This window comes from Malus sylvestris, chromosome 13 (genome assembly GCF_916048215.2).
Source record: "Malus sylvestris chromosome 13, drMalSylv7.2, whole genome shotgun sequence".
Lineage (NCBI taxonomy): Eukaryota > Viridiplantae > Streptophyta > Magnoliopsida > Rosales > Rosaceae > Malus > Malus sylvestris.
The window spans coordinates 3168943-3195118 of NC_062272.1; the positions used below are offsets into that span (position 1 = coordinate 3168943).

The window sequence follows — 26176 nt, forward strand, 5'->3', positions numbered from 1 at the left end:
TCACACGTGTTTCGGTTACAATAAAAAATTTCTAATTGGTTGCACAACTCAGCCTTTTCCATATAACACGTGGCAAAAACCCAATTGATTTGCCCAAAATCAAATACATTCTTGCAATTGCAATCGGAAACAAAACAGAGAAAATTGCGTACAGTCTACAGAGCTACATCAATGGCGGCGACACCAACCGCCTGCGGTTTCTCCCCCGCCATTCCATCCCTCTTGCCTCTCATAACTAACCCTAACAAAACCATTTCCTTTTTCCGACCGTTTTCTGCTTCCCAGAAAAACCCTACCGTCGGCCTCTCCTGGTCCTCAACCCACGGACGAAGAAACCCTCTCTGGTGAATTGGCTCTTCTGGGTTTCTTTCAATTTTTCATTTTTCTTCGTCCACATTTATGTTTATGCTAAAGTTTAAATCTTTAATTTCAGCTCAAGAATTTCCCATACGGCAGGTGTAGCACCAAAGCGGGGCTATGTGGTGCTGGCTGTTTCTGGGTTGATGAGTGGCAATTCTGAGACGGACGCAGAATGGGAACCCAATAATCCGAATACGGTATAAAAAAATATGCGATTCGAGTGTAATTTGAAAGAATCATTGTCTTTTTCGTATCGATATTGCTCGTAGTCATTTAATTTTTCTTACAAGCTTTTTGAGACCAATGTGACATATGTTATCATGTCAATGTATGTGTGTGTTTTGTCATTGCTTGGATGTGTTAACTTCTTAACTTGGGTTCTGTTTCTTGGATGCCCTTTTCGAACTTTCGAAGGATGCTACGATTGACATACAACTTCCAAGAAGAAGCTTGCTTGTGAAATTCACTTGTAATTTGTGTGGTGAAAGGACAAATAGACTCGTCAATCGATTGGCTTATGAGCGGGGGCTTATTTACGTACAGGTACTTATTCCTCTTGTTGATTGATATAAGATTCAGTGTTGTTTGTTCTTGATGATGAAAAACCTGTTAAACTTTTTTTCTGTCAGTTTGTTGATATTTTGATACTTTTCTATATAGTCCTTAGAAAAAAGCATATAAAAATTAAGGATTATGTTAAGCGGTCGGTTTCAAAGTTGCTTCTAGTTCTCTTAATCTAAAAGTAAGAAACAAGTCTTAGGTTCATCTGACTAATTAGCACTGCTTCTCATCAGTGTGCAGGGTGTCAAAAGTATCACAAGTTAGTTGATAATCTTGGCCTTGTGGTTGAGTATGACTTAAGGGAGGATTTTGATGTGGATACAAATGCGGATGAAGTTTGATCCGACATTGAATTCATTATGCTACTTTTGAGTTGTCTTTGTGATAAAGTAATTCTTGGCGGTTGTTGGAATTCATCTCCCTTGATATATTGAACACGAAGTAAACAAAAAAGTGGTAAATGTTGATCGTTCATCTTTTGTATGATTGATTCTTAGATCTAGGGTTGTACATATGAAAAAATCATCTTATTGCAATATATTCTCTTAAAAAAAATTTCTTCTGGCACTGTACCAATAAATTCATAGTTCAACGTCTAAGATTGGTAAGAACTTTAGCCTGTCTTTGCCAGCAGTATAGTGATTGCTAACCCGATCGTAACCCAGAATCCTGATATCCCTCCTTTCTGGTGGAGTGCATTTCCTCCATTCTATGAGACAATAAAGAGAAAGGTCATGGAAAAAACTTTAAAGTTGTTAAGTAACATCTATAAAATTTGAGTTCCATCATGCAAATATGGTGTTCTATGGTAATAAGAGTAAGAGCTGGTTAAATTCTTTACCAAATTCAAACTTGGTGATGGGGCCGGTGTTGTATCGTCCTCTGTATCTGTCACCGTAGGTGGTGCTGGGGGACTTTGTACGGTTGGTGCAGGTGCTGGTGCATGATGATGATGCTTGTGCTTGTGCTTGTGCTTGTTCTTCCCCTTGTGGTTGGGTGGAGCAGGTGATGGTGCTTGCACTGGTTGTGAAGCTGGTGGCACAATAACCGGTGCTGGCGCGGATACTGGGGGTGCTTTTAATGGTGAGGGCACTGGTGCTACTTTAGCTGGTGCCGGTGCAGGAGTTGCTTTAACAGGGGCTGGGGCTTGAACTGGTGTTGGAGATGCAGGTGGCGCCGCTACAGGAGGCGGCAATGTTGGTGTCGAAACAGGTGGTGATGGCGGCAGATTCGGTGGCTGTGATGGAGTTGACACAGGTGGACTTTGGGGTAGCGGGGGTGGGACTGCTGGGCTTTTGGATGGTGCTACCTTAGGGGAAGGTGATGCGGGTGTGGTGGTTGGTGGGGTTGCTGCTGCATTTACAGGCGGTTGTGTTACTGCGGTTGGTGCAGTAGAAGGTGGTGGGGTTGTAGTCGGCAGAGTAGCCGGTGCAGCAGGTGTGGTAGTAGGCGGGGGCGTTGCAGCTGGCAAAGTAGAGGGTGCGGCTGCCGGTGTCTGTGCACCGATAAGTATTACCTGAAAGCTGAGGCAACATAGAACGAAAGCCAGCAAAATCGAAACCATTTTTGGAAGACGAATGCCAGGGAACAGCATTGGAGGGTTGTCGGTTATATATCAGGTTTGTGAGGAGAGAAAAATGCAGTTTGGTGAAACAATTGAAGTGGGGAGAGATGTAATTTTCATGTGATGGGAACTTCTCTGCTAATCATTTGGCGAGCAAATGTTGTTAATGAAGTTGAGAAGCTGGCCAAGAAATTGACAAAAGTCTCGCGGCACAAATGTAGAAGAAACGTCTAATTTTGATCTTAACAGCAAAGCTTAACTCTGGTAGGAGGTGTCTATCCGTCCTTTCTGAAAGCAACGTCCTCAATCCTCAATTCAACACCCTTCGTAACACGGGACGTTGTGATGGCAGTCATGTCTCATGCAAGTTACTCTCCTATTAAGCGCAGATGACCGCACGGCATTTATTTGTTTGTTTATCATTCATTTGGTAATGGCTCACTGTCAAAGGGAGGTAGGAGGCACTGTGATTAAAACAAAGGATGGGCAAACGAAGGCCAACAATAATCCAACGTGAATATCATGAATAAAAGCTATATTTAAAATTAAATAAATTAAAAAAAAAAAAAAAAGAGACACTATCTAGAACATAAAAAAAAATTGGATGCTCCGGTGTATCGGGTACTTTGGGCGTTTTAACTGTTTTTAGATCTTTATTTTTGTATTTTCAAACAAAGATCTAACGGTTAAAATAGGGGTGTGATATCCACACATCCCATTTTACTTCTCACACACCTTTTTAATTTTCAGCAGTCGGATTGAATGAATTGAAGAAGATCAAATGACAGAAATTATCAAGGGGTGTATGAGAAGTGAAATGTGGTGTGTGAATAGCACATTCCCTAAAATATCCGAAGTACTGAATACTCACCTAAGAAAGTACCCTAGAGCATTGTCCCATTTACGCGGCCTTGCTTGTAATGCTAGGTTTCTGTAAATACTTTTGGAACACGCTTTTGTTAAAATCGCAATTAAATGTTTATTAAAAATTCATACAGCTTTTTAAAACAAATTGATAAGGGCTTCTTTGAAAAGTGCTTTTATAATTTCCAAGTTTTTTTTTTTTTAAATTTGCCGGATGGTCCCATAATCTATAGTCATCCCATTTGACATCATGCAATTGACATAGTCATAGCTCATAGTCGGATCGCCAGTGAAATCTAATTATACTGGTAGATATATTTTGGCAAAATTTTCGGACTAACTGAAAGAAAGACAACTAAATTTCGCCAACATTCGACACAGATTTGTACATTCATCAAACTAACAGTCTTTGAACTCTTACAAACAGAACATTATGTGGAAGATGCGATGCATCTTCGTAAGTAACTTTGATGGATGGAGAGAAATTCGATGAAGACGCCGGGGCGCTGCCGGGTCTGCTCAGCTGGAAGAATTGCTGCATTATATCTGCACAATCCGATGCCAACACGCCACGTCGGATTGTCATATTTGGGTGGAATGGGTGGACAGGAGGAGCTGGTTTTTCCGAGTGTTCCGAGCTTCGAGCTATTTCCTTCACCCCCATCAGGAAAAAGTCTGCAAGCATATTTATAGGTTGATAAGATAAGGTGCAATTGAAGAACACAAATCGCATACCTTATCCAGTTCGGGGTTACTTAGAAGGACACAACAGGCATACCTTATCCAGCTGCCATCAGCTCCGAGAAGCTTATTTGGAGCTCCCCATACAACAGTGTCGACTCTTGCTTGGAGTATTGCTCCAGCACGGTTCGGGCACGGTTCAAGTGTCACATACAGAATAGTCTCCTGAGACATCAGAAAACAAGAGTCAAGTCTAAGGTGGGATGGCATGGCTTCCTTCATTGGTAAGTAGTAAGTTCAGTTACATATAAACCATTGTCAACAAAACACTTCCACAGTTATGAATGTCGTTATCATTGTATAAATTTCATGATAAATGTGACTGACATCGCTTCCATTTTACAACTTAGGGAGTTTTTTAATATCCAATAGAAATGCAGATATTTGACGTTTAATGAAAAAAGAAAGACTGCTCTCTAACTTTGCAATGTCATCATGCAGACACAGAAGCCAGAAGGGAATTTTTAATGGAGAGGAAGAAAAGCATGATTCCATGACTAGAATATGTCCCTTCAGATCATCAATATGCGTGTATATATATATTGAAATGGGTACTAACAACTAAATAACAGAGAAATTACCGAAAGCCTCCATGACCGAAGAACATTTGAAGCTTCCCGTATGCATATCATTTCTGCATGGGCAGTTGAACCCGTAATTCTTCCACTCTGATACACACATCAGTGTAACTATCCAGAAGAAAGCATTTAGCTATACACATAAGCTAATAGAACTCACAGGTTACATCCACGTGCAATAATCTTGGCCTTGTGGTTGAGTATGACTTAAGGGAGGATTTCGATGTGGATACAAATGCGGATGAAGTTTGATCCGACATTGAATTCATTATGCTACGTTTGAGTTGTCTTTGTGATAAAGTAATTCTTGGCGGTTGTTGGAATTCATCTCCCTTGATATATTGAACACGAAGTAAACAAAAAAGTGGTAAATGTTGATCGTTCATCTTTTGTATTATTGATTCTTAGACTAGGGTTGTACATGTGAAAAAAATCATCTTCTTGCAATATATTCTCTTGAAAAAAATCTTCTGGCATTGTACCAATAAATTCATAGTTCAACGTCTAAGATTGATATTAGCCCGTCATTGCCAGCAGTATAGTGATTGCTAACCCGATCGTAACCCAGAATCCTGATATCCCTCCTTTCTGGTGGAGTGCATTTCCTCCGTTCTATGAGACAAAAAAGAGAAATGTCATGGAAAAAACTTCAACGTTGTCAAAGTAACATCTATAAAATTTGAGTTCCGTCATGCAAATATGGTGTTCTATGGTAATAAGAGTAAGAGCTGGTTAAATTCTTTACCAAATTCAAACTTGGTGATGGGGCCGGTGTTGTATCGTCCTCTGTATCTGTCACCGTAGGTGGTGCTGGGGGACTTTGTACAGTTGGTGCAGGTGCTGGTGCATGATGATGATGATGCTTGTGCCTGTGCTTGTGCTTGTGCTTCCCCTTGTGTTTGGGTGGAGCAGGTGACGGTGCTTGCACTGGTTGTGAAGCTGGTGGCACAATAACTGGTGCCGGCGCCGATACTGGGGGTGCTTTTGATGGTGAGGGCACTGGTGCTACTTTAGCTGGTGCCGGTGCAGGAGTTGCTTTAACAGGAGCTGGGGCTTGAACTGGTGTTGGAGATGCAGGTGGCGCCGCTACAGGAGGTGGCAATGTTGGTGTCGAAACAGGTGGTGATGGCGGCAGATTCGGTGGCTGTGATGGAGTTGACACAGGTGGACTTTGGGGTAGCGGGGGTGGGACTGCTGGGCTTTTGGATGGTGCTACCTTAGGGGAAGGTGATGCGGGTGTGGTGGTTGGTGGGGTTGCTGCTGCATTTACAGGCGGTTGTGTTACTGCGGTTGGTGCAGTAGAAGGTGGTGGGGTTGTAGTCGGCAGAGTAGCCGGTGCAGCAGGTGTGGTAGTAGGCGGGGGCGTTGCAGCTGGCAAAGTAGAGGGTGCGGCTGCCGGTGTCTGTGCACCGATAAGTATTACCTGAAAGCTGAGGCAACATAGAACGAAAGCCAGCAAAATCGAAACCATTTTTGGAAGACGAATGCCAGGGAACAGCATTGGAGGGTTGTCGGTTATATATCAGGTTTGTGAGGAGAGAAAAATGCAGTTTGGTGAAACAATTGAAGTGGGGAGAGATGTAATTTTCATGTGATGGGAACTTCTCTGCTAATCATTTGGCGAGCAAATGTTGTTAATGAAGTTGAGAAGCTGGCCAAGAAATTGACAAAAGTCTCGCGGCACAAATGTAGAAGAAACGTCTAATTTTGATCTTAACAGCAAAGCTTAACTCTGGTAGGAGGTGTCTATCCGTCCTTTCTGAAAGCAACGTCCTCAATCCTCAATTCAACACCCTTCGTAACACGGGACGTTGTGATGGCAGTCATGTCTCATGCAAGTTACTCTCCTATTAAGCGCAGATGACCGCACGGCATTTATTTGTTTGTTTATCATTCATTTGGTAATGGCTCACTGTCAAAGGGAGGTAGGAGGCACTGTGATTAAAACAAAGGATGGGCAAACGAAGGCCAACAATAATCCAACGTGAATATCATGAATAAAAGCTATATTTAAAATTAAATAAATTAAAAAAAAAAAAAAAAGAGACACTATCTAGAACATAAAAAAAAATTGGATGCTCCGGTGTATCGGGTACTTTGGGCGTTTTAACTGTTTTTAGATCTTTATTTTTGTATTTTCAAACAAAGATCTAACGGTTAAAATAGGGGTGTGATATCCACACATCCCATTTTACTTCTCACACACCTTTTTAATTTTCAGCAGTCGGATTGAATGAATTGAAGAAGATCAAATGACAGAAATTATCAAGGGGTGTATGAGAAGTGAAATGTGGTGTGTGAATAGCACATTCCCTAAAATATCCGAAGTACTGAATACTCACCTAAGAAAGTACCCTAGAGCATTGTCCCATTTACGCGGCCTTGCTTGTAATGCTAGGTTTCTGTAAATACTTTTGGAACACGCTTTTGTTAAAATCGCAATTAAATGTTTATTAAAAATTCATACAGCTTTTTAAAACAAATTGATAAGGGCTTCTTTGAAAAGTGCTTTTATAATTTCCAAGTTTTTTTTTTTTTAAATTTGCCGGATGGTCCCATAATCTATAGTCATCCCATTTGACATCATGCAATTGACATAGTCATAGCTCATAGTCGGATCGCCAGTGAAATCTAATTATACTGGTAGATATATTTTGGCAAAATTTTCGGACTAACTGAAAGAAAGACAACTAAATTTCGCCAACATTCGACACAGATTTGTACATTCATCAAACTAACAGTCTTTGAACTCTTACAAACAGAACATTATGTGGAAGATGCGATGCATCTTCGTAAGTAACTTTGATGGATGGAGAGAAATTCGATGAAGACGCCGGGGCGCTGCCGGGTCTGCTCAGCTGGAAGAATTGCTGCATTATATCTGCACAATCCGATGCCAACACGCCACGTCGGATTGTCATATTTGGGTGGAATGGGTGGACAGGAGGAGCTGGTTTTTCCGAGTGTTCCGAGCTTCGAGCTATTTCCTTCACCCCCATCAGGAAAAAGTCTGCAAGCATATTTATAGGTTGATAAGATAAGGTGCAATTGAAGAACACAAATCGCATACCTTATCCAGTTCGGGGTTACTTAGAAGGACACAACAGGCATACCTTATCCAGCTGCCATCAGCTCCGAGAAGCTTATTTGGAGCTCCCCATACAACAGTGTCGACTCTTGCTTGGAGTATTGCTCCAGCACGGTTCGGGCACGGTTCAAGTGTCACATACAGAATAGTCTCCTGAGACATCAGAAAACAAGAGTCAAGTCTAAGGTGGGATGGCATGGCTTCCTTCATTGGTAAGTAGTAAGTTCAGTTACATATAAACCATTGTCAACAAAACACTTCCACAGTTATGAATGTCGTTATCATTGTATAAATTTCATGATAAATGTGACTGACATCGCTTCCATTTTACAACTTAGGGAGTTTTTTAATATCCAATAGAAATGCAGATATTTGACGTTTAATGAAAAAAGAAAGACTGCTCTCTAACTTTGCAATGTCATCATGCAGACACAGAAGCCAGAAGGGAATTTTTAATGGAGAGGAAGAAAAGCATGATTCCATGACTAGAATATGTCCCTTCAGATCATCAATATGCGTGTATATATATATTGAAATGGGTACTAACAACTAAATAACAGAGAAATTACCGAAAGCCTCCATGACCGAAGAACATTTGAAGCTTCCCGTATGCATATCATTTCTGCATGGGCAGTTGAACCCGTAATTCTTCCACTCTGATACACACATCAGTGTAACTATCCAGAAGAAAGCATTTAGCTATACACATAAGCTAATAGAACTCACAGGTTACATCCACGTGCAATAATCTTGGCCTTGTGGTTGAGTATGACTTAAGGGAGGATTTCGATGTGGATACAAATGCGGATGAAGTTTGATCCGACATTGAATTCATTATGCTACGTTTGAGTTGTCTTTGTGATAAAGTAATTCTTGGCGGTTGTTGGAATTCATCTCCCTTGATATATTGAACACGAAGTAAACAAAAAAGTGGTAAATGTTGATCGTTCATCTTTTGTATTATTGATTCTTAGACTAGGGTTGTACATGTGAAAAAAATCATCTTCTTGCAATATATTCTCTTGAAAAAAATCTTCTGGCATTGTACCAATAAATTCATAGTTCAACGTCTAAGATTGATATTAGCCCGTCATTGCCAGCAGTATAGTGATTGCTAACCCGATCGTAACCCAGAATCCTGATATCCCTCCTTTCTGGTGGAGTGCATTTCCTCCGTTCTATGAGACAAAAAAGAGAAATGTCATGGAAAAAACTTCAACGTTGTCAAAGTAACATCTATAAAATTTGAGTTCCGTCATGCAAATATGGTGTTCTATGGTAATAAGAGTAAGAGCTGGTTAAATTCTTTACCAAATTCAAACTTGGTGATGGGGCCGGTGTTGTATCGTCCTCTGTATCTGTCACCGTAGGTGGTGCTGGGGGACTTTGTACAGTTGGTGCAGGTGCTGGTGCATGATGATGATGATGCTTGTGCCTGTGCTTGTGCTTGTGCTTCCCCTTGTGTTTGGGTGGAGCAGGTGACGGTGCTTGCACTGGTTGTGAAGCTGGTGGCACAATAACTGGTGCCGGCGCCGATACTGGGGGTGCTTTTGATGGTGAGGGCACTGGTGCTACTTTAGCTGGTGCCGGTGCAGGAGTTGCTTTAACAGGAGCTGGGGCTTGAACTGGTGTTGGAGATGCAGGTGGCGCCGCTACAGGAGGTGGCAATGTTGGTGTCGAAACAGGTGGTGATGGCGGCAGATTCGGTGGCTGTGATGGAGTTGACACAGGTGGACTTTGGGGTAGCGGGGGTGGGACTGCTGGGCTTTTGGATGGTGCTACCTTAGGGGAAGGTGATGCAGGTGTGGTGGTTGGTGGGGTTGCTGCTGCATTTATAGGCGGTTGTGTTACTGCGGTTGGTGCAGTAGAAGGTGGTGGAGTTGTAGTCGGCAGAGTAGCCGGTGCAGCAGGTGTGGTAGTAGGCGGGGGCGTTGCAGCTGGCAAAGTAGAGGGTGCGGCTGCCGGTGTCTGTGCACCGGTAAGTATTACTTGAAAGCTGAGGCAACATAGAACGAAAGCCAGCAAAATCGAAACCATTTTTGGAAGACGAATTCCAGCGAACAGCATTGGAGGGTTGTCGGTTATATATCAGGTTTGTGAGTAGAGAAAAATGCAGTTTGGTGAAACAATTGAAGTGGGGAGAGATGTAATTTTCATGTGATGGGAACTTCTCTGCTAATCATTTGGCGAGCAAATGTTGTTAATGAAGTTGAGAAGCTGGCCAAGAAATTGACAAAAGTCTCGCGGCACAAATGTAGAAGAAACGTCTAATTTTGATCTTAACAGCAAAGCTTAACTCTGGTAGGAGGTATCTATCAGCCCTTTCTGAAAGCAAGGTCCTCAATCCTCAATGCAACACCCTTGGTAACACAGGACGTTGCGGTGACAGTACTGTGTCATGCAAGTTACTCTCCTATTAAGCACAGGATGACCGTAGGTGTATTTATTTGTTTGTTTATTATTCATTTGGTAATGTCTCACTGTCAAAGGGAGGTAGGAGGCACTGTGATTAAAACAAAGGATGGCCAAACAAAGGCCAACAATAATCCAACATGAATATCATGAATAAAAGCTATAGTTAAAAAAAAAAAAAAAAAAAAAAAGGACACTATCTAGAACATCAAAAAAATTTGGGTGTTCTGGTGTATTAGGTACTTTGGGCGTTTTAACCGTATTTAAATCTTTATTTTTGTATTTTTAAACAAAGATCTAACGGTTAAAATATCTGAAGTACTGAATACTCACCCAAGAAAGTACCCTAGAGCATTGTCACATTTACATGGCCTTGCTTGTAAACGCTAGGCTTCTGTAAGTACTTTTGGCACATGCTTTTGTTAAAATCGCAATTAAATGTTTATTAAAAATTTTGATAAGTGCTTCTCCAAAAAGTGCTTTTATAATGTCCAAGTATTTTTTCAAAAAAATTTTGCCGGATGGTCCCATAATCTATAGTCATCCCATTTGACATCATGCACGTGACATAGTCATAGCTCATATTCGGATCACCAGTGAAATCTAATTATACTGGTTGATATATTTTGGCAAAATTTTCGAACTAACTGAGAGAAAGACAACTAAATTTCGCCCAAAATTCGACATAGATTTGTACATTCATCAAACTAACAGTCTTTGAACTCTTACAAACAGAACATTATGTGGAAGATGCGATGCATCTTCGTAAGTAACTTTGATGGATGGAGAGAAATTCGATGAAGACGCGGGGGCGCCGCTGCCGGGTCTGCTTGCTTTTCCTTCTTCCTTCTCCTCAGCTGGAAGAATTGCTGCATTATATCTGCACACTCCGATGCCAACACGCCACGTCTTATTGTCATATTTGGGTGGAATGGGTGGACAGGAGGAGCTGCTTTGTCCGAGTGTTCCGAGCTATTTCCTTCACCCCCATCAGAAAAAAGTCTGCAAGCATATTTACAGGTTGATAAGATAAGGAGCAATTGAATAACAAAACTCGCATACCTTATCCAGTTAGGGGTTACTTAGAAGGGCACAGCTCGCATACCTTATCCAGCTGCCATCAGCTCCGAGAAGCTTATTTGGAGCTCCCCATACAACAGTGTCGACTCTTGCTTGGAGTATTGCTCCAGCACACATTGGGCACGGTTCAAGTGTTACATACAGAGTAGTCTCCTGAGACATCAGAAAACAAGAGTTAAGTCTAAGGTGGGATGGCCTGGCTTCCTTCATCGGCAAGTAGTAAGTTGAGTTACATATAAACCAATGTCAACAAAACACTTCCACAGTTATGAATATTGTTATCATTGTATAAATTTCATGATAAATGTGACTGACATGGCTTCCACTTTACAGCTTAGGGAGTTTTTTAATATCCAATAGAAATGCAGATATTTGATGTTTAATGAAAAAAGAAAGACTGCTCTCTAACTTTGCAAGGTCATCATGCAGACACAGAAGCCAGAAGGGAATTTTTAATGGAGAGGAAGAAAAGCATGATTCCATGACTAGAATATGTCCATTCAGATCATCAATATGCATGTATATATATATTGAAATGGGTACTAACAACTAAATAACAGAAAAATTACCGAAAGCCTCCATGACCGAAGAACATTTGAAGCTTCCCGTATGCATATCATTTCTGCATGGGCAGTTGAATCCCGTAATTCTTCCACTCTGATACACACATCAGTTTAAATATCCAGAAGAAAGCATTTAACTATAAAATATAAATATAAGCTAATAGAACTCACAGGTTACATCCACGTGCAATAATCTTCCCTTGTTGTACCAAAACAGCCCCGACAGGTACCTCCCAATTATCAGCAGCCTTCTTAGCTTCGAGAAGTGCTTCTCTCATAAACATTTCATCCATTTTTCTTTGTTCAATTTCAAGTGTATGTGCTTCTTCCCATTCGTCAAATCTGTCTCTGAGGACTTGCGTACTCCTCTGAATCTTTCTTTGTTTCAATTCCCCACCCGTTTGCACATTGTCTGATACTCCTTCATTCAACTTCTGACAGCCAAATTGGTCCATGCGCTCCATTGAACCACTTCCAGAGACAATGTTACCGGCATTTGAAATTTCTTCTACAACAGCAGGCTTTACGCCACTAGTAGTTAGTGGTTGAGATGGCTCCACTTTTTCAATGCCAGAAGAAGAACCTCGAAAACTCTTTTGATTCTCTTTTGAACCCAAAGATCTCTCACTAGAAGATGTGGAAATGACTTTTGATGTCAGCCCACTTTCTTCTTTATTAGGAGAAGGCGGTGTGCCTGCTTCAAGATATCTTACTTTGTCCTTTGATCTCAATTTTCCACTTTGAGGAAATGATTTAGACAGTTGCAGCTGATGTTGCACGTCTTTTTCCCTTTTTGTGTTCTTTTCATTGTTGTCCTCGGTCTCATGGCCAGAAAACCATGCCTCACTACTTGCAGATTCATTTGACGAAATCCTTCCACCCAACTTCACAGCAGAATGAGGGGTCTCAGCATGCGAACTCCACCTCAGCCTAACAATATCTGCAACAATGTTCCATATGGATCTGCCAGTTCTCTTGACAACGGCATCCCCACTTGTTGTAGTAGCCTCTGATTTTTCTAACTTGGGGGTTTTAAGAACAGATGTGTCTGTCACATCCCACATTTCATCTGCAGGCCCCTTGGTTCCAGAACCTACAGATGAACGCCTTGTGTCATTTCCCTTCGTCTGAGAGTCTTCAGACCTATTTTGACTAAAATCCATTTGCCCATTCTTCTCACCTCCAGGCACCAATTTTGCTTCAGAAACTGTATTTGCATCCTTATTTTTGGAAGTTGAGACTTCATGTCTTGCTCTTTCAGAGAACTCCCCAACAAACTGTGAAGATGACTTCTCCAAACGGTGAGCTGAGTCCAAAGCATCTTCAGGATTAACGAGGTATAAAATCTCCCCTTGAGTCTGAGTGTTTCCATTTCCGCTACTTGAGACAGTATTCTCGTTCTGGTTTTCAGAAGTTGAGACTTCATGCCTTACTTTCTGAACAAAACCCCTGACAAACTGTGAAGATGATTTCTCCAAATGATAAGTTGAACCCAGAGCATCTTCAGGAATGAGGTATAAAATCTCCCCCTGAGTCTCGGAGTTTCCACTTCCACAGGATGATTCTTGGTGCAACGCAGAAGTTTGTTTTCCTGAATGAGTACGCAAGGCAGGTGAACCACCATCTAGAATTTCTTCAGAAACTCCCTGAGTTGCCGTCCCACTTGATGACTCGATGCGCAGCGATCCTCTAGCTATCAATTGAGAAGGGGGAGGCAGCAGCATTGCCCGTGGGCTTCTCTTATGCCCCTCAACATTATCCGGTTGCTTTGTAGCTTGGGAAACCACATCCAAAGATGCTTGGAAACTAGAGGCTTCTCCCGAGTCACCTTGGGCCTCTTTTCTGGGTTTAACTTGTATGCGCTTTTCATCAGCGGTTCCTTTTCCGGATAGATTTCTCTGAAAAGCCTCCTCTTCTATTTTGGGACATGGCTGTGATGACTCCCCACTTGGATTAGGGACCAAGTTTGACTGCCCTACCTGGTTTGTAATTCTAGTTTCAGGCTGAGCAATGTTGGCCCTTTCAATACTACTGTCACAAGTTTCTGATACTTCAGTGATTTGTGGGGACTTTCTTCCCGAGTCAACGAGTCCAATGACCTGCTGGCCTATTTCTTGGCGTTGCGCGTCTGTCTCATTTGCTGAATTCGACAACATATTTGCTTTTTCTTCCTGATAAATCCTTCTTATATCAGTCTCCCTCCGCCTATCAGAGATCCTTTGAACATCAACAACTCGAATTTGTGAGATTTTTGAAATCTTTTGGTGGTCTCTGTTTAACTCTTCTTGTTGACCGATGTATCCAGCTGTGTCATAACATTCCTCTTGTCTTTCCTGCACCAAGTTTGTAGCTATCGCTAGGTTTTCCTGGGACAAGAAAGTTGTTTCAACCTCACTTCCATGGATTTCTGATTCATTGCGCTCTTGAAATTTTCTTCTAGAATCAGTCACACCAACCCCAACAACTTGGTTACCTATTTGACTATATTGTTCTCTTGTTCCCTTAGTCAAATATGAACTCTCTCCCTCATCATCAAATTGCTTGCGGGATCCAGAGGCCTCTCCTAACTCACTTTGATTGGTCTTCGACACTCTTGAAGGCATTTCTGAGGATTTCCCACCAGCCTCGGTTTCTTCAGCTACTACCTCTGTAAGCTTCTTTTCTGTCTTCTTCCTCCAATCCCACATGACACCACCATCAACTACAGCACTTCTTTGTTTTGTTGTTTCTCCTTTGCCCTCGGAATCGTCTCTATACTTCCTGTTATCTTCAATGACCTGCCCATCAAATCTACCTCCAATATCAAATTTTGAATCCTCGTACACACTTGAAGCTGATTCCCCAAAGAGGCCATGCTTATCCTGAGCATCTGCCTCACTTCCGAAATCGCCTGAAGATGACAAAGAGTAATAAGACGAACTAGAACCTACTTTCATTCCACTACGATTCTCACCACTCAAAATCATTCCCCTCTCTTCTTTCTGTCTGAAATCCCCTTCACTCAAGTCAACAGTGGCTGATCCAAATTGGCGCTTCAAATTACTCTCCGAAGTACTCCCCCTAACATTACTTTTCTTCTTCCTACTGTTACACTCACTACTATTGTCTTGTTCGATATCCACTTGTACGCCCTTAGACGAACTCCCATTTTTTTCTCTACCATCAACACTCCGCCTCTCCACTTCTACTCTCTTAGACAAACCGCCATTTCTCTCTCTACCACTAAAACTCCTCCTACTCTCATCTTCTACTCTCTTGGATGAACCGACATTTCTCTCTCTACCAATCGATATCCTCCTACTCTCCTCTTCTGCTCTCTTAGATGAACTCTCATGTCTCTCTCTACCAATCAAACTCGTCCTCTCCTGTTCCATTCTCTTCGACGAACTAGCTTTTCTCTCTCTACCGATCAAACTCCTCCTACTCTCCTCTTCTACTCTCTTAGATGAACTGACAATTCTCCCTCGGCCACTCAAACTCCTCCTACCCTCCACCTCCACTCTCTTAAACGAAACCCCATTCCCCCCTCTCCAAAAACACTCCTCACCCACTTCCTCCTCACTCAACAAGCTGAGCATAGCCTCGGCATCATCGAGATCACCCGAATCATAAACTCCACCCTCTCCCTCCCCATCAACCACACAACTACACCTCCCCTTCCTTCTCCTCCCCCTCCTATCACACACACTCCTCTCCCTAACTGAGCAAGGGAGCTCACAGCAACCACAGTCAGGCCTACATTCCTGAACACGATAACCACACCGGTCCATGCCACCCAAAACTAACCTTCTAGAAGCTGACCATTGAAGCAATGTGGATTGCCTCAAACCATACAAGTAACACGGGTTTATCCGCACTCTACGGATTGAAAATTCACAACAATTACAACAACAACACGATTTGGATGATGAACAATGAATTGGGTTTATTGGGTTCCCTTCAAATCTTTCATTCAACAAGTAAGAGTAATCATTGAAGGAATAGGACAAGGAGCCTTGGCTTCTCACAGAATATAAACTTGAGCTAAAATATGTGTTCTGCATATCTACCGAGAGAGAGAGAGAGAGAGAGAGAGAGAGGAGGAGGAGGAAGCTTACCTTCGAATTGAGAAGTGGGTTTTGGAGGGTTCGTGAGAGCGAAGCTCCGAGTGAAGGAAAGGTGTGGTTTTTGGGTGGATCAAAATCCAGATTGCTAAGCTGGAAAATGAACGAGAGCAGAACAGAGCCACCTAGGAGAGCGATTCACAGTTGAGTTGACTCGTTGGGTACACTAACTCGGTCAATTTTTGGGCTCAAACATATGTTTGGACCGAGTAGTTTTTTGACACAATATTTTCTGGACCGGAAATTGGATGGAAGGTTAGTGTGGGTTTTTAGTGGGCTTAATGCTTGGTGGACACTAAGTTACCAACAAATGAACCCAATTTCTTGTTCATTGGGCTCATTAATTTTCAGTTTTTATGACCGTAATTCAATTTGCAGGTAGACCCCGTGTCCAAACAAAAAAATTCGTGTTGGCGTGTCTGATCTCGTCATTTGTATCACAAAAATATAAAATTTTCTCTATCAATCTCATCCAATACCACGTAATCATATATATTATATATTGAAAGAATTATCCAAGTCAAAAAGTCCTTCCGAATATCTTCTCGAGACATCCAACTAACTTTATCAACAACAAAATCATATTAATTTGTCTCTGTTTATGTAATATCTAAGAAGTTTTATGTGAGTTCTTTTATAACGACTGACTTTGCATACAACCGGTATAAAAATGCAAACTTTTCGTTACCATTATTTCGGTGGTGTTATAATGACATTGGAGTCGAAATCTTCAAACGTGCAAACGCAAAATTAATATGGATCCGACCAAGTTAATTTTGCTTATCGCATGTATGAAGATAACTTGAGTTGAGGGGAGGGTGGGAAGATAACTATTTTTTTCAAAAAGGGATTAGTTGTGGTTTCACCATTGCAATTTACTTTTTTAGGAATCGGGAAGATTCAAAGAGGTTTTTTAGTCTCCCCTAACTACTATCGTGTGATTCATATGCATCAAGAATAAAAAACAGAACGTACTATATGAAATACAAACATAGAATTCGTTTCTAACCACCAGATCGCCTCATAGTGGATATAACTAATTAACTACCAATAATCTATCATCCTCTATTTCAATCAATTAATCAGTCATGAAAGAAAGGATAAATAACAATTAATAAAAAAATAATGACCAATATAATATCTAATCGTAATATGAAAGCAACTTTCTACTTACTACTTTGGCTTGCTTCCCCCATTTGTATAATCTACTGACCCCTATAAACAATCCCAAACAAGCAACTGAGCTGAACAAGTGTATAATTAACCAGCTCCACCAATTATTTTCCATCCATTAATGTCAACTCTCCCCCTTACGTTACATGACATAAACATTTTTATACAATATGATTATTTAAATCGTGCTTGAGCCAATGTTGTAACATGTATAAAAAAAAATTAGGCAATACCAGAATGACTAAATTTAGAGATAAAATTTGCAAAACTAAATGATGTGTCACTAATAAGAATGAACACGTTTATTAACGATTAAGTAATAATTCAGTTATCAACTTCCATATCATTTAGTTTGCAAAATCTTGTCTACAAATTTAGCATTACTCAAAAAGATTTATAAGATAAAATAAACTTGGCCTCTAGGGTTTCTACACTTGTTCAAATTCAAGAGTGCCCATTTACGGAAGTTGCCATATTTGTCCATGCATGGTTGGTGGATGTGTAACGCCACAAAAGACCTTCTGCCTTGGATGATGTTTGGTAGGTCACCTTAATCCTTATGAAAGTCCTTCGATCAAACAAATGGAACTCCACTTCAACAACAAAAAAATTTCTACCTGTGAATTTGGATGGATATTGTTCCTGATATTGACACTTTCATGATTTCATTCTAGACGTAATACAAGTTATTTTAGTATATTTCGAAGTTTTGACCGTTACATCTTAATTTTTTGTCAAATATACAAGGATCAAAATATAACGATTAAAATTTTTAAAATATAAAATTATAATGCGAAGCACTAGAGAGTTTTCGGGGTTATACATGGGATTGGAAGAGTGATACATTTTCTTTTACCAGCATGTCCTTCAAATTTGGATGGTGTATAGTCAGTTGTCATCCGAAATTTGTACTCAATCTTAATTAACATCATTTGCACAACAATTAACCCCTAAACCTAATGAAATATAACACTTTATTTATCCTTATTTAGGACAAAACATATAGGTATCACCGAGTTCAAATTGAACTTACTTTTAAGAGATTCTGAATAGAGCATGTCTTGAGCGATTTGATTTAGGAAAATAAATTGAATTAGTTGGTTTTGTTTTCTTTTGTCAATCCAAGCCTTCTAAAAAGTCTTCCCTTCTAGACATCCAAGCGTGGCACGAAAGGTTGCCAAACCACACGTAGCATGATATAACAACATCAGCTCGACAAGCACATCACATTAGAAATTGAGCTGCTTCTATTTTCACATGCAAGTCGCGTCCACTTTGTTCCACGTTCCACACAATGGAACATTAACTAATTAGCATAATCTCAAGTATGATAAATGGAAAATTTGTAGTATCTTTCAGGCTATTTTGTATATTGAAATTTCTTATCATTGATTAAAATTTAGGGAACTTTAACGAAAAGTTCTCGGTACTATTTATTTTAATGAAAAATCATATTTTTACACTAAAAAATCAATCTTGGTATTATTCATTTTACACTTTATTTTGTCTTTATCGTTAAAATTCAAAGTTTTCAAGCCATTTCATTAGTTTTCCTTTTAACGGTAAAAATTTGAAGTATAAAATAAACGGAAAACCAATGAAAAGAGCTTAAAAACTTTGAATTTTAACGATAAGGACAAAATAAAAGGTAAAGTGAATAGTACCAGGATTGACTTTTTAGTTTAAAAATATGATTTTTCATTAAATTAAACAGTATAGGGAGCTTTTCGTTAAAATTCTCAAAAATAAATTAAAACATAATAGAATTTGTGTAGGATGAATCAAATTAGCATGTATATATAACATTATTACGTATGCACATACGTCAAGAATAGACTTAGCGATTATTAAATAAGATTGATTGAGAAGACCAATAGAATTTATATGTGTGCATCTATAAATTGTATGATTGATTGAGAAGACCAATAGAATTTAAAATACATGTGCACATTATATTTATATAAGTTGGTGGAAAAAGCAAAAGAACCCATAACCCACACAGCTTTATAATATTACACGACTAGCAGCCAATTGACGAGAGATTTTTCAGTGGTTTAGAAAGACGGTTCAATATGTTAAGTGTAATAATATAATTAGTTATAAATTTGAATTATAATTAATTGTATTATTACACCTAACATATCAAATCTTATTTCAGCACATTGAGATATTTCTCCTAACTCACCATTCCATCAAAAGCCGCATGGCCCTTCGTTCCCTGGCTAACTCACTTTAATACAACCTAATTAATAAGTAGTTGAATTATTCAAACCCAGAACCCTAGCTAGCTCACAACTCCTGCACGTTACATTTCTTGAAGCTTAGGTTATGAAATAATCGTGCATATTCCACTGCTACCAGTACTAGGCATATATGAAGCTTCCGTTCCGAGTTCCGAAACGCGGTTAATATAAAACCGATACCTCCCAAGTAGTCAATCTTTTTTCGTATGCAATAAAAAACACTCGGACCTTTCCATCTCCAAGTCATGCTTGACCATGAGAATAAAAATCGAGTTATAACTTCTCTATGGTGCTTGACTTTGATGCCAAGGATCTAGTATCTACATTGAAAAAATAGATCTTGACCTAGTATACAAGTTTTGGAGATAATTTTTCAATGTGCTCAAAACATGGAATAATACACCACGTGTCACTGTACAAGTAGTGAGATATTTGTGTAATAACTCAAAAAATAGAACTTTTCTCCACTTATATAATAACACGTGGTGTACCGCTCGTGAAATTGGTACCAAGTGGAATACCCTACAATAAAAACTTAGAAGCAACTATACTGACTAGTCAGATGAACTAGTCAACTAAGTACAGGTTGTTAGATATCCACAAGCATATAAACCAAGTAAACTGATACTGCTAAAGCAAGACAAATGATCTCCATTTATTGTTGTAGCTTTTGTTCTTGAGTTAAGTTTACTTAGTTAACAAAGTGTTAATACTAACACACCCTACAAAGTTTATCTCTAACAATGATTATTTGGACATAAACGTAACTTTGCAAAGTATTGACACACAAGGAAGTTTTTGGCCGGAAAAAACCCACCTATGGGTAAAAAACCGAGGACTCTCCACTGAGTCCAATCCATTAGTGTAAACAATGTTCATACAAAGACCACACAAACTCTGTTGATGCACAAAATCGGCGAGGACTTTGGTACAATAGAAAGTGTCAAGTTTGTGACCTTCGCTAGGTTGCTTCGGTCACTAGTGTGGATAAATATGTAAATAGATAGAGATAGGGAATCAAACATAAGATGTATGTGGTTCACCCAGATTGGTTACGTCCACGGAGTAGAAGAGTTCTCATTAATTGTGAAGGGTTTACACAAGTATATAGGTTCAAGCTCTTCTTTAGTGAGTACTGGTGAATGATTTAGTACTAATGACATTAGGAAATATTGTGGAAAAATGATCTTCTTTTATAGAAAAGAGTTTCTAGCTTTGTTCTGACATTAACACATGTCGTGTTATGATTGACTTCTGATGTTGACACGTGTTGCGCTATGATTGGCTTCTGATGTCGACACATGTCGCGCTGTGATTGGCCCTCTGGTTTGAGGGAAACTCTTCTGGGTCCTTGACGGTATAACGTTGACCGGTGTTCAGTAGTTTCGGGATTGGTCAAGTATGGTACAAACAGTGCTCCCCTAAGTTCCCGAGTGAGGGAAGCTCCTCGGTTAAGGACTTGCAAGATCTAAGCCACTGAGTAATCACGAAACTTCTAAGTACCAAAGTGTGGTATCGTTTTGACTTGCCTTATTTGTCTCATAGGTAGATGTGGCATATTCTCTGAAAGTACTTTTCCTCCATCCAGGGGTGGTATCTTTAACTGGTGGAGATGCATAAGGTAATGTATCAATTTCACTTGAAGCTTACTTGTAGTTTCAGGCTTGGTCAAGTGCGATACAAACCATGTAGCAGACGGTGCCAAATGTTGATGCACAAAATCGGCGAGGACTTTGGTACAATAGAAAATGTCAAGTTTGTGACCTTCGCTAGGTTGATCCGGTCACTAGTGTGGATAAGTATGTAAATGGATAGAGACAGGGAAGCAAACACAAGATGTACGTGATTCACCCAGATTGGCTACGTCTACGGAGTAGTGGAGTTCTCATTTAGGGGTGGGCACGAGTCGAGCCCATTTTTGGAGGGACCGGACCGGACCTGTGTGAATAGGAAATGGGTCGGGCCGGGGATAACAATTTGTAATATAGGAACCGGACCTAATCCGGCCCAGTTGAAACGGGCCGATTCCGGCCAGGTCCACGGGTCCTAGGTTTTTTTTTGTTAAATATATTATAAAAAAAATAAAAAAAAAACCGTAACATTTGCGATTTTGCACAAATTCAACATTTGCATAGTTTTGCACATATTCAATTCAGCATTTGCACAGATTCAACATTTACACATGTTTTGAGAATCAGAGATTGAGATTGGGGTATGAGATCGAGAGGGATGAGATCGAGATTGAGGTCTGAGAGTGAGAATAAGAGAAATAGGGTGCGGGGAGAGTTGGGTGGCAACCCGGGATAGAGAGAAGGTGGGGGCTTGAGTGTGCATTGGGCCTGAGAGTGAGAACAAAAGAGAGTTTGTACATGGGTAATAATAAAGGGCAGATCACAAATGCAATGAACGGTCCGGGCCAAGGGCCATTTTTTCTAATTTTTGGAATCGGCTTGCCCTGTTATTTTTAAGAAACAGGCCTAGCCTGCCCCGTTTTGTATTTTTAATTTTTGGACCCGCCCTGATCCACAAAGAACCGGCCTACCCCGCGAGTCCATGAACCGTTTGCCCACCCCTATTCTCATTAATTGTGAAAGGTTTACACAAGTACATAGGTTCAAACTCTCCTTTAGTGAGTACTAGTGAATGATTTAGTACAAATGACATTAGCAAATATTGTGGGAGAATGATCTCCTTTTATAGAAAATAGTTTCTAACTATGTTCTGACATTGACACGTGTCGTGTTGTGATTAGATTCTGATGTTAACACGTGTCGCGCTATGATTGGCTTTTGATGTCGACATGTGTCGCGCTGTGATTGACCTCCTGGTTGGAGGGAAACTCTTCTGAGTCCTTGGCGGTATAACGTTGACCGATGCTCGGTAGTTTTAGGATTGGTCAAGTATGGTACAAACAAACTCAATTCTTAGATCCCTATCTATAGAGCAACTTTACCTTTGTGCAACCTTGCCTTACACGAGACAGACTCCTTCAGTCTTCACAAAGTGCCAGCTCCTCCTGAGCTCATCACTTTGTGGCATTGAGATCAACACGATCAATGAAATGATGTGATGTTATGATGTGCTCATGAAATGAGGATTCAACGACTAGTCAGGTTCTCTAGTCAAACAGTTAAAGAAGAACCTAACATGAAGCCAAATGCTTAGTCTAAGAAAGATATGAAACATTGAACATTAGACTAAGAACTTAATGCAAAACCATGAATACAATGCAACCCTAATATGTAGTGATTGGGTATTTGTGCATGAAATGGTTTTGTGGCTAAAGTTTCAGTTTGGAAGCTTAAGAGGTAGCTCTATGCTAAATGCATTCTTTTATTAACATGTGAAAATCCTAACCAAAGAACAAATGAGACCTTGGAAACCCTTTTAATGGAAGTTGGATGTTTCAGACCCGAGGGACAACGAGACACGTGTCACAAGCCAAAGAGACCTTCCCAAATCAAGGGTGAGAAATCCATGCACGGAAAAAGATGTCTGTTGGCCCATATGGGCTTTCTTAATTTACGTGCCAAACAGCTGCAAAACAAACGAAAATTCTGACTAGACAACTACACTAGACGAAATGAATATGAAAAAATAAGTTTGACATGCATATGCAAATGTATGTGTTGACCCTAAAAACTACCAAGCCTACGTTGTAACATCCCACATTGCCCAGGGGAGTAATCCTTATATGTATATTCTCATCCTTACCTAGCACGAGGCCTTTTGGGAATTCACTAGCTTCGGGTTCCGTAGGAACTTCGAAGTTAAGTGAGAAAGGGGCTAAAGCACTCCCATGATGGGTGACCCACTGAGAAGTTGCTCGTGAGTTCCCAAAAACAAAACCGTGAGGGAATGGTAAGCCTAAAGCGGACAATATCGTGCTACGGTGGTAGAGCGGGCCGGGGAAGTGATCCGCCCTGGGCCGGGGTGTGTCAATTGGTATCAGAGCCTTACCCTGGCCGTGGTGTGCCGACGAGGACGTCGGGCCCCTAAGGGGGGTGGATTGTAACATCCCACATCGCCCAGGGGAGTGATCCTTATATGTATATTCCCATCTTTACCTAGCACGAGGCCTTTTGGGAGCTCACTGGTTTCAGGTTCCGTAGGAACTTCAAAGTTAAGCAAGAAGAGGGCTAAAGCACTCCCAGGATGGGTAACCCACTGGGAAGTTGCTCGTGAATTCCCAAAAACAAAACCGTGAGGGAATGGTAAGCCCAAAGCGGATAATATCGTGCTACGGTGGTAGAGCGGGCCCGGGAAGTGATCCGCTCCGGGTCGGGATGTGACATACGTGGCACGCAGGTCGAGTAATTAATAAGCTAACTACGACGTCCTTCGGTTATGTATGGGGAATGCCAACTCGTCTGCCGAGCTCGGCCGATGAGTAAAATGTGTTGATGTCGTGTTGGGCGGGCTGCTGACTTCTTAATCTTGCAATTGCGACCGAGGAATGAACACGTCTTGGCATTCAGGTTCTAGAGCCTGAAGACAAGGCTGCTAGTTCTGCGAAGTTCAATATCAAATTCGGCTTTTAATGTGCCGAATATAGTAACCTGTAACATCTCACTTCGCCGAGAAGGCTAATGAAATGACCTCTGCCAATAAGGACTCGACAATCCTTCTCGATCGAGACTTTGATAGATAACCAGTCGACCTCGACGTAGTACTGTTTATCCAAAATGAAGGTGCTCTGCTGTCGGCTGATTCTACGGTAACATTGTTGTTTATCCAAACTGAAAATGTTCACCGGTTGCCTTCACAGTGCTGTTTATCCAAATTGAATATGTGTTGGCGGAAAAAGGAAAATAAAAAATATCAAGGTTGTTGAGAGGTTTCGCGTAGAGCGAGAGTTTGCACATGGCAGTTTGTGTGTTGAATTGGAGAGAGCCTCAAATGATGCACAGTGTTTTGTATTTATAGCAACGAACATACTTCTGGCCGAACTAGAGATATACTTGGATTAGGACTCCTCAACCCAATCCGATTAAACTTCGACCAATCCTAATCTCCATAGGATTCTGAACCAAACCTTCAAACAATCCAAGTTCATCTCCTAATCCCAAGTACTTTAGCTTTGAGACCCCTTATTATACCAGGATTCGACTACTTCATCTTTATCCGAAATAATCCTCTTTGTAGCAGGATTCGGCCAACCTTGACAGGACCGACCCATGACAAGACTTTAAATAAACGCCATTGGGCTGAGAATTACTCTGGGCTCGGCCCAAAGTAACATTTTAGGTCCAAACAGTATGATACAAACCCTTTTATAGTGAAGATGACTAGGGCTTTGACAGGATCAATCCCCAAAAGTAATTCCAGATTAGCATTGCACCCTAACTCTAAGCTATGAGCATGTGTGGTAGCAATTACAAGATTTAACAAGGAAAGCCAAACAATAAACCTAAGACTTAACAACCGGTATTCCAGGCGCAATAAATCAATTTCTCCTAGTTTTAGGGTATATTAATAAATAAAAAGTTTATTTGAGTAGAATGGCAATGCATGCGACATACTAAAAACAAGAAAAATCGTAGACGAAGCTTTCCACGCGTTAAATATGCATATGAATTTTCTTCTTCCTTGTGTGGGAACACATGTACATGAAATCTGATCATAAAAGGTCACGTAATTGGGGTTTATTTTTCTATTTATCTTTATTAAAATCCAATTTAAAGAATTATGATTTCTTCTTATTAAACTAGGCAGCGTTTATTGGCAATCTTTTAATTTTTTTTAATTTTTTAATGAATTAAAATAGATTCAAGTATTTGTTTAATTTTATTATATAAGTAATCTTAGGAACGACACTTAATTTTTTTCTAAAAAGACAAGAATGCCTCATTAAATAGGCAAGCCTTACAAATATTCCCTCGCGCATGAGTTTAATATTGGAGGCTTGAGCAACAAATTATGACACCACCAAACTTTCTATCCTAGCAAGAGAGAAAAGTCAAAAGCATTAAAGATAAGAATTGTATCTTTAATACTCTCTTAATTGAAGACCAACTAACACAAGTGAGGAATCCTCAACACACTCAATCATACTACCATCATCATCTGAAGATGTTAGCTCATAATTAATATTTTTGAGATTATTCTTTCCTCATTCATCTACAAATAACTCACTTTTGCTAATGGGAAGCCGCCACGTGTAGGGCAACATTCTACAGCTAGAACCACCACCTTCCTATAAATACCCCATCTCAACCAATTTTTGGTAAACTTTTGATACGCATACAAACCCAAAACACTAATTCTTTTAAGATAAACTGACTTACATCAGAGGTCCATTCCCAACCTCCCACCTTGTGGATGCGTGAGGCTTTGGCCTTGATCAAATGTGTTACTTTGTTTCATAGGTATAATTTTGTCGAGACCGAAGATAACTGAATTTTACTACCACATGTCCATCATTATATATATATATATATATATATATATATATTTATATTTTAATGTAAGTAACATTATTACTCTAAACAATACAAGAAAAGGGAGTAATTTAAATTCAAAATATATGTTAAAAATAAAAACTTTATTTACCGTGACAGTTACAATTCCAATTAAGGCACTATAATTTGTGTGGGGTTACATTAATCAAGTGGGTGGGATATTCTAAGGATATATAATATTGATGTATTTGTCTTAATTTACATGTTTTTTTCTTTCTATTCTTCTGTAATTTTGGATCTATTTGTACTAGTCGTTGCCCAATGCTTCTGCAGCAGCCACTCTTGCACAAGTCGCCAAAACGTGTCACTATATAATTCAGCGGGTCATGTAAGCAAATGATACATCAATTGGAAGCTTTCGCTCTTCACATGTCATCCACTTAAC

The 26176-nt window shown here is 40.2% G+C and overlaps 5 protein-coding genes and 3 long non-coding RNA genes across 18 annotated transcripts; 4 read left to right on the plus strand and 4 right to left on the minus strand.

The window, feature by feature from the left end:
• Positions 1 to 96: 96 nt before the first annotated feature.
• LOC126594889 (uncharacterized) lies at positions 97 to 1404 on the plus strand. The gene is made up of 4 exons (XM_050261157.1): positions 97 to 344; positions 434 to 557; positions 775 to 903; positions 1155 to 1404. The coding sequence occupies exons 1-4, from the start codon at positions 172 to 174 to the stop codon at positions 1260 to 1262; spliced, it is 534 nt and encodes a 177-aa protein (XP_050117114.1). The 5' UTR covers positions 97 to 171; the 3' UTR covers positions 1263 to 1404.
• Positions 1376 to 2650, minus strand: LOC126594888 (lysine-rich arabinogalactan protein 19-like). Its single transcript, XM_050261156.1, has 2 exons — positions 1763 to 2650; positions 1376 to 1630 (listed from the first exon to the last, which is right to left on the minus strand). The coding sequence occupies exons 1-2, from the start codon at positions 2513 to 2515 to the stop codon at positions 1535 to 1537; spliced, it is 849 nt and encodes a 282-aa protein (XP_050117113.1). The 5' UTR covers positions 2516 to 2650; the 3' UTR covers positions 1376 to 1534.
• LOC126594890 (uncharacterized) lies at positions 2106 to 9773 on the plus strand. 2 transcript variants are annotated; one of them, XR_007613464.1, is made up of 3 exons: positions 2106 to 2250; positions 5896 to 5973; positions 9628 to 9773. It is a non-coding gene; the product is annotated as an uncharacterized LOC126594890 (long non-coding RNA). The 2 variants fall into 2 exon arrangements; XR_007613463.1 differs by lacking the exon at positions 2106 to 2250 and having other exon boundaries at positions 5839 to 5973.
• LOC126594883 (tRNA(adenine(34)) deaminase, chloroplastic-like) lies at positions 3640 to 16016 on the minus strand. 10 transcript variants are annotated; one of them, XM_050261146.1, is made up of 4 exons: positions 11983 to 16016; positions 11818 to 11905; positions 7782 to 7909; positions 3640 to 4024 (listed from the first exon to the last, which is right to left on the minus strand). In XM_050261146.1, exons 1-4 carry the CDS (start codon positions 15852 to 15854, stop codon positions 3781 to 3783), a joined length of 4332 nt encoding a protein of 1443 aa, XP_050117103.1. In that variant the 5' UTR covers positions 15855 to 16016; the 3' UTR covers positions 3640 to 3780. The 10 variants fall into 10 exon arrangements, 8 of the variants coding, with proteins under 8 accessions (XP_050117103.1, XP_050117101.1, XP_050117105.1 ...); XM_050261144.1 differs by lacking the exon at positions 7782 to 7909 and adding an exon at positions 11274 to 11401 and having other exon boundaries at positions 11983 to 16015; XR_007613461.1 differs by lacking the exons at positions 7782 to 7909; positions 11818 to 11905 and adding exons at positions 4128 to 4255; positions 4672 to 4758 and having other exon boundaries at positions 3885 to 4024; positions 11983 to 16015.
• On the plus strand, positions 4238 to 4676 carry LOC126594891 (uncharacterized). The gene is made up of 2 exons (XR_007613465.1): positions 4238 to 4314; positions 4532 to 4676. It is a non-coding gene; the product is annotated as an uncharacterized LOC126594891 (long non-coding RNA).
• LOC126594885 (lysine-rich arabinogalactan protein 19-like) lies at positions 5034 to 6330 on the minus strand. The gene is made up of 2 exons (XM_050261153.1): positions 5414 to 6330; positions 5034 to 5280 (listed from the first exon to the last, which is right to left on the minus strand). Exons 1-2 carry the CDS (start codon positions 6167 to 6169, stop codon positions 5185 to 5187), a joined length of 852 nt encoding a protein of 283 aa, XP_050117110.1. The 5' UTR covers positions 6170 to 6330; the 3' UTR covers positions 5034 to 5184.
• LOC126594892 (uncharacterized) lies at positions 7892 to 8330 on the plus strand. The gene is made up of 2 exons (XR_007613466.1): positions 7892 to 7968; positions 8186 to 8330. It is a non-coding gene; the product is annotated as an uncharacterized LOC126594892 (long non-coding RNA).
• LOC126594886 (lysine-rich arabinogalactan protein 19-like) lies at positions 8688 to 9823 on the minus strand. Its single transcript, XM_050261154.1, has 2 exons — positions 9068 to 9823; positions 8688 to 8934 (listed from the first exon to the last, which is right to left on the minus strand). Exons 1-2 carry the CDS (start codon positions 9821 to 9823, stop codon positions 8839 to 8841), a joined length of 852 nt encoding a protein of 283 aa, XP_050117111.1. The 3' UTR covers positions 8688 to 8838.
• Positions 16017 to 26176: the final 10160 nt, after the last annotated feature.